The sequence below is a fragment of the Rhipicephalus sanguineus genome, chromosome 8, assembly GCF_013339695.2.
Source record: "Rhipicephalus sanguineus isolate Rsan-2018 chromosome 8, BIME_Rsan_1.4, whole genome shotgun sequence".
Classification (NCBI taxonomy): Eukaryota; Metazoa; Arthropoda; class Arachnida; order Ixodida; family Ixodidae; genus Rhipicephalus; species Rhipicephalus sanguineus.
Genome location: NC_051183.1, coordinates 32,801,021 through 32,808,975, shown reverse-complemented (window position 1 = coordinate 32,808,975; position 7,955 = coordinate 32,801,021). Strand labels below are relative to the sequence as shown.

Here is a 7,955-nt window from a genome sequence, read left to right as displayed (position 1 = left end):
CGATCTTTTCTTAGAGTGCAGTTTCACGAAGGGCAAAATGTGCTCATGTTGCGTACTTCTAAACCTAACAAGTTGGAGGTACACTGGGAAGGCCCCGGGACGATACAACACAAATTTTCAGACACAACCTACCGTTGTTAAACTTCCAGGTCGTAGGAAAGAAGTACGTATCCATCACAGCAACCTCATGAAGGTATGTAGAGCGTGTGCAGGTTGTGAATTTGGTGTTAAATCAACCCGAAGAAGTAGCAGCCGAACTTCCTGACATTCCCCGTGACATGACTTGTTTTTCGGTGGATGAAATCCTTAATTTGACAGCAGACAGTGCTGCTCGAAGTGAAAGCCAGCTAGATTTAACAAATTTGATAGCTGAGCACAGACACGTGTTCTCAAAGGTGCCCTGTCGGACCACTCTGACGACTCATGATATTGAGCTTACACTAGAAGCTGACTATCCAACGTCGCACAACAACAGGCGATGTAAAGCTTACAGATGTTCACCGCGCCATGACAAATTGATGAGGGAGGGAGGGAGGCAGTTGATCAGATGCTAGCGCTTGAGTGAGTGAAACAACTTTATTGACGATCCGGCATAAAGGGGGAAAGGCGTAGGGGAATGAAAGCGATACACTAGCGTGCTCGAACGTCCCGGAGCAGCAACCTACTCGCGCCAAATCCGTGGGGGCGCCGCTTTCGGCCGCTGGCGTTCCAGGATGCTAAGCACGTGCTGGACCACGTCTCTTTGTTTGCCTGGCTCTCGGCTGATGATCTTGCTGCTGATGGCAGTTGGCATTGCTTCTTCTTGGTTACCCGGCGGTGGCGCACAGTCCCAGAGCAGGTGTCTCTAAAGTGGCCGAACGAGGTGAAGGAAGCAGCTTCATGTCCCCAATGATAATTGTAGAAACTAACGGTAAAGAACCGCGGCCGTGTATCGATTACCGTACTTTCTTAGGGATTGTAGGATACTACCAACACTACATCAAGTGTTTCTCTCGGGTAGCTAGCCCACTTACAGACTCGCTGAAAAAAGACGCTCCTAGACGTGTACAGTGGGACGAAGCAAAACAAGCGGCATTCTTTGAAGGTAGCTCTCACCGCAAAGCCCGTCCTGGCGAGCCCAGGCCACTCGAAGTCCTTTCTTGTGTAGTGTGACGCAAGCGAAAAGGGGGTGGGTGTAGTATTGAGTCAGGAAGACGAGCACGAGCGTGAGCATGCCATTTTGTATGCCAGCCGAAAGCTGTCTGCTCGTGAACAAGCTTACAGTACCATAAAAAAAGAATGCGCGTGCCTCGTTTGGGCTGTAGAAAAACTTTCCTGTTATTTGGCTGGAGCAGAATTCATTTTCGTTACACATCATCGTCCGCTCACGTGGCTTCAACACATGTCCAACAAAAATGGCAGGTCGCGCGTCCGTGAAGGACGCATCCTTCGACTTGAAAACCGAGCACCGAGTCATCTGACCTCAGACCGTCAGACGTCACTTCGCCGGATCCTTGAACATCGGTCGCCAAGTGCTTTGGCGCTTCTGTGCACCTCGGAACTGCCCATCAAGCGCGCAGCCGGCTGAACTGGTGAAAATCTCCGAAAGTGCGGTTACATCAAAGTCTTCGACGAACCTTTCGCAAAAACCAGTGCGTGTGGAGCCTTCTTTACCCCCTTGGTGCTGTTCCGTGGGGAGGGGCTGTTGCGTTTGCGCACTGCTCAGCGCTTATCAGCCGGCGCCCAAGCTTGGCTCATCTGTTCCGGACGAAAATCTGTTATCGTGCATGCTCGTTGATATGTTTTCCCTCGCCCTTTGATCACGGCGCTATTTTATAAAGGATTGCGGATCACGCCGTGGGCGCTTCTTCTTGTACACCTTCTTTCGGCAAGCTGCCGCATTAAAAAGTACGTTCTTCCTTCTCGCGGCGTCTTCTTCTCCTGGCTTGGAGCCCAACTCTGCCAAACGTACAGCCTGGCTTTACACTTACGCAGACACAGACACACATACAGATAGACACACAGACAGGCACAGATAGATAGATAGATAGATAGATAGATAGATAGATAGATAGATAGATAGATAGATAGATAGATAGATAGATAGATAGATAGATAGATAGATAGATAGATAGATAGATAGATAGATAGATAGATAGATAGATAGATAGATAGATAGATAGATAGATAGATAGATAGATAGATACGGCACGTATGACAACCAAGAAAATCAGGCACCCTATACTTCGGACAGTCGTCCCATTGTCAGAGCTTTTACTCTCCCGAGTCACGTACGAGGACATCGTGAAGCCGCAGACACTGTTTTCGTCAAAACGGAATAACTAACAACACCTTGATTGGGGAAGAGTTGGTTCACCATTACAGGCTACGTAAACAACGCAAGCGAAGATGACGAAAGAAACACATACGACATATCAGCGCCAGTCCATCGTACATGTTTCTTTCATCTGCATTGTTAGCGCTGTTTACGTACCCTGCAAGCAATAACTAAGGTTTATATCAGAATAGCAATTCCTTGTACTTTTCCTCTTGTTACTCTTAGTCGCCCGTGCCTGTTCTGAAGTTGCTTTTCCTTGGGCCTTACTTCTGTATAAGGTTTTAAAGTGAATGTAGCGGCGAACATCCCCATCTCTCGTTGTGAAAGTTGAGTGGTGACCGGTTGAAAAGAAATAGCTAGTGCAGTCTACAGACAGAAGTATCAAACCTGGCAGTGTCACATATGAGGTCTGCGTGGTCCGATGCGTGCAAGGCCTGCAATTACAGATGCACTAACGGTTTCACAAAGCAAGGACGAGTGACGACAGACTGTTCAACAGCCTACCATGTAAGATTTTAGTGGGGTTAATGTTTTCGTGTAAGAACAAGTCACTTAAAAGACGTGGTACAGGAAAGTGAGATGGAATGTAGGAAAGGCAGAGAGAGATTTCCTAAACCTTGTCCAATCTACTACACTATATATGGGAAAGGGAATGAGGAGCTAAGAGAGAGATAGCGTGAGTTCTACAAAGGCGCAAGCTACGAATATATGCTGGCAGAGGCATTATAAGTTCTACCACTAGCGTAGACAGGAGGGGTTGGGGGTTTCAAACTCAACCCCCGCCCAAATTTTTGCATATTGTACGTGTATATAGAGACGCACACATACAAACACACGCACGAGTATTCATAAAGGTAAAGTCGACCCCTCCCCCTCCATCCGCGGAAAAATTTCTGGCAACGCCTCCCAGCTCCACCAATTTCTGCTGTGCCCAAATCACGCAAGTATCAACTTCGCGTTGGTGAACAAGTGTTGACTGTGTTGCATCACACGGTGCTACATCTGTCAGAATCGAACTAAGTTATTTTTTTTTTGGGGGGGGGGGGGGGCACAGCTTTTCATATGCTGTTCAGGAAGTGCGTGTCAACTTACCTTTATCAACGGAGGAATGCAACCTAACTTGGTTCAAATCCACTCTCGTTCATCGTCTTGTTTGTTATCGCGTAACCGCAGCTCCGACTCTGAACTAAAGCCGAAACGAGGGTAAAAAAAAAAAAGGTAGCGCTGCGTGAACGCGGAAAAAAATTTGCCAACCACCTGTCCCCGCGAAAACAGAAAAAAAGGAAAAACCAAACTACGCGCGCGCGCAACCCACGCGGGCGCGCCTCTTTCCCTTCGTTGAAAACGTCTATCACACCGCGAGGCGGCGCACCGCGCGCTGCCCCGACCACGCCAAAAAGGCCGGACGGCGGCGCGGGAACGTTCGGTGCGCGCCAGCCACGCTTCGGGGCAGGCCGTCAAAGAAACCTATCGCTGCGAGAGAAGAAGCACGCGCGTGTTGCGTGGTCCCCCCGTTGTCGTTCAAGGCAGCATAGCACTCCCCGGCAAAACCCCTACATTCCCAAAGCACCATCAAAACCCATCACCAAGATCCTCGCCGGGTATCTTTCTCTAATCCCAGTGATCCGCATCGTCTCCGCCGTCAAAAATCCACGCACATATCGGCAAGCCCTCCGCCAACGCACCTCTTCACCGGTCTTGGACATCCTAGAAGACACACTCTCTAAAAGAGCCGGAGGTTTTTTTGACAATGGCCTTGGTAAGGAACCTGTTCTTGGCGTTGTCCCTGATCGTGATCGGACCTTGGGCATCAGTGACGGCGGTGAGCGCGGGACTCTCCGATGCACCGGCCATCAGGCTCTGCGGAAGACGTCTTGCGGACCTCGTGTGGATGATCTGCATGGACCGAGGCGGCGTACACAGCCACATGGACCGGCGAGCCTGTGAGTTGTTGCTCCCACGTTTCTCTGGAGGGCTGGGGGGGACGATCGCTATCTCGGCTGTGTTGTATCTATGTAGCGAACCTTCGGCACGCGCTCATCGCTTCACAATTCCCTTTGGGGGTGGGAAAACGGAAACTTGGCCACGGCCCAACGGGGCATGTGTCGTTTTCGGCCGCGTCTCGTGAAAGGGGTACGTGAGTCACAATAGTTTCGCGTGCCCTTCCGGGCCCAGCTGGTTTTCGCGTACTTTCGTGTTATCGCGTAGCGTATACGAAGCGAAACTCGACCGCGCCGCGAGCGATCGGTTGCGTCTAACTTTGATTGACGTTGGTACTACACGTGTGGTAGCCTCGGCTTTTGAATGGTGCCTGCTACCTTGCGTTTTGTCGCACGATACGGCACCCTGCAGCAGAGATCGTCCTTATATTCTATAGCTCTTTTTTTTTCTATAAATCAAATTATGTTCACGAAATCAATTTATAGTCGTTCACTGCAAGAGCGATCAGTTCTTCGTGCAATTACTGCAACACCGTTTCGGGGCACCTTTCTCGAAGAACTGTTTCCGTTGCCCTCGGTACGTCATGCTTTCTTTTTATCCTGATATTTTAGGGGTATCTTTACTTGAATTGCTCGCTTTTTAGGGTTAAAAGAATTTCTCATTTCAAGATGAGGTGAAGCGTTATACCCTCGGGCCTACAGACTCAGTTGTTTCATGACGGATCTTGAGCTAGAATGACAGGTACAAAGATACCGTGCTCGTGACGGACAGCTGAAATTTTTCGAGCCATTCCTATAGCATGCCTGGTGCTATGTCGTCGCTTACTTTGTCCATTTATTTGTTCATTCACATTTCAACTTCAGCTGGGTGGCAACGCAGTTAAACGGTACTGTCGTAACGTGAGTACTTCACTGCACCAAAAGAAAGCAAAGTGCAACACAGAAGCACAATCGCGATCCGTTCAACTTCAGTGGCCACCTTGAAAAATTAAGCGCACATGCGGGCGCGTCGTCGATACTTCACCAAAACCGATCATAATAATAATATCTGGGGTTTTACGTGCCAAAACCACGATATGATTATGAGGCCCGCCGTAGTGGGGGGCTCCGAAATTTCGACCATGTGATGTTCTTCAACGCACACTGACGTCGCGCGGTACACGGGCCTCGAGCATTTCGCCTCCATCGGAATGCGACCGCCGCGGCCGGGATCGAACCCGCGACCTGCAGCCGACCACGGTCTGCAGCCGACCAACAGCTAACAAGGTAGCAGGAGTGAAGTCGCTCGTGGTTATTTGCATAATCTACTGCTGATAAAGTGCGACCGTAGATATATAGATAGCAATCTTTAATGGTATTACCGGAGTTGTTAGCCTGGTTTATCGCCTGACTTGATACTTTATGTTTCGGGGGATGACTGTGATATACATAAAATGTGTGTGATAACACATATGTGTGTTTGTGTCTGTAAGTGCAGCCGTCTTTCCTCTCCTCTTCATCGACACAATTTTTTGCCAGTGCTAGAGTGGTCGCACGAAGCACGCATATCTGAAATGTCCTGTAGAGATATCGCCGAGGATGTCCCGGGGCGATCTATAACGGTGCTCCATGCACGTATCGCCAACGACTGCATGTGACACGTGTTTTTTTGAGCTGACATGCCGCGACTCACTTAGACGATGCTGCATGTTCGCGGCCGGTCGAAACTTGGCCAAGGTCCAGACGGTCGACCTTCGGGTACCATGAATGTATTTCTCGCATTTCATTGAAGGTCTGTGACCCACGACGGGACACGCGACCGACTACGCGGCATATTGTGAAAAGAGTGCGACTTTTTTTTTTTCCATTGAACTTGACATACTTTCGGTGGCCCATTTTCTTTCGCATCTGACATTCGCCCGGTCACTTTTTCTTCGCTCCCCTCAACCCTTTTTTTATAAGCGTCTCTTGAATCGCTGCAAGTCTAGCGAAAGATGAGAAAACTTCTTTCGAGGGGCTCATTTCTTTGCTAGACACAACCAAATTAATCTCAAAATTAGGCTTATAAAAGCATAGGGGAAATTATTTTTCTCCTTAACTGCAGTGGAGCAATTGTGACATAAATTCATTTAACTCAACTTTCTTTTATTCAGAGGAAACACACCCTTTCCGTCGGTTGGATCCGAATCCACAACCTTCGAATTTTGTGGGTTCGAATCCCACCGACCGAAACGATGTTTTTTCGTCCGATTTAATTCATAACCATTTAAGTCATAATTACTACACTAAAGTTAAAGACAACAATTAATGTGCACTAGTCTTTCCTAGGCCAAATTGTCTGTTTAATTCATTTGCAGGTCTATTAGCCACAAGCGGCACTTCTCCACTGCAACAATTTGATCTATAACCCGCTTTAGCGAAACCTTTTTTGTTTATTTGTTTCTTTGCTTCCTTCCGAGCTGTATGAAGCGGGAAATTTTTATACAATTCCTCGGAACGTATTAGTATCTAACGCGCGGCATTCTCATCCACTTTCCAGAATATGTATATCAAAATTTCGTTTCACGATACGCTCAGCGCTCTGTAAACGATCTTAAATCAAGTTTTGCCTGGCAGAAGAAGTTGCAGTCCACGTCTAATTTCTGTCAATGTTATCTGTTGATAGATCCGTACGAGCGGAGGGTTTTGAGGCTGTAGCAAGTGACTAAGACTCGATGTACGACGGTCAATGAGAAACGTCCTCGACTGGCCGCTGTCGCGTGCCTGGTCTATCGGTCACAACCGGTTATTGAAATATTCATCTATCTACTACAAGTTCCGGTTTCCCAGCTCTAAAGCATCGGATACAAATCGTAAACTGGAAGACAGTGCGCGGCTTTAATCATAACATATTAACGCGCAGCCTTTCTTACGGCCAGTGTTGCCTTTGCTCATTAAACATTGTAAAAATTAAGTCAAAAAAAATAAAACTGCAACGCACCCGTTTGTAGTACAAAAGGAAAACTTTATGTTTTTCTCTTTTTCGGAAACAAAGCCTCGCGGGGGAGGTAAAATTTCTCAAGGTCAGATATTCCACTGGTTCCGTGCAGCAATTTGGGAGTCCTCCAAGCGTTGTAAGCCTTGCACCACTGCGGCACTGTAACACCACCACGAAGTCCGCCTGTACCCACTGGCAACCGGTGGGTGGCCGGCCGGCACTGGGGATCGAACCCGGTACCTCCCGTAGTGGAAGCGGACGCCTAAGCGTTTCGCCACCACTGCGGTAACGTCAGATATTCGAACCCGAGACCACAACATTCGTCTACCTTGCGGGCTTTCGGACAGCTGAGTTAGCGTCAGACTTTTATCAAATAAATAATTGCGGAAGCTACTATATTTCCATTTTGAGTTTACAACGGCGACAGAAGGATAACATGACAGGCCTGCGGGGCAGATCGTTTAAGACGGGCAACGCTCCGTGGTGGCTCAGCAGGTAAAGGTGTTGCGCAACTGAGCTCAAGGACGTGGGTTCGATTGCCGGCGGCCGCATTTTGGTGGTGCCGAAATGCAAGAACACACGTTTACTTCGATTTAGGTGGACATTACGGAACCCAGGTGGCCAAAGTTAATCCAGAGTCCTTCAGTACGGCGTGCCTCATAATCACATCGTGGTTTTCAATCAATCAATCAATAAATCAATCAATCAATCAATCAATCAATCAATCAATCAATCAATCAAT

At 48.2% G+C, this 7,955-nt stretch overlaps 1 protein-coding gene across 1 annotated transcript in view; it reads left to right on the top strand.

Annotated features, from left to right (window-relative positions):
* Nucleotides 1-3,693: 3,693 nt before the first annotated feature.
* Nucleotides 3,694-7,955, top strand: part of LOC119401679 (uncharacterized) — a 65,747-nt gene continuing 61,485 nt past the window's right edge. Inside the window, exon 1 of the mRNA XM_037668602.2 lies at nt 3,694-4,260. Coding sequence (XP_037524530.1) covers nt 4,068-4,260 — 193 coding nt within the window. The 5' untranslated portion in view covers nt 3,694-4,067. The remainder of the gene's footprint in view (nt 4,261-7,955) is intronic.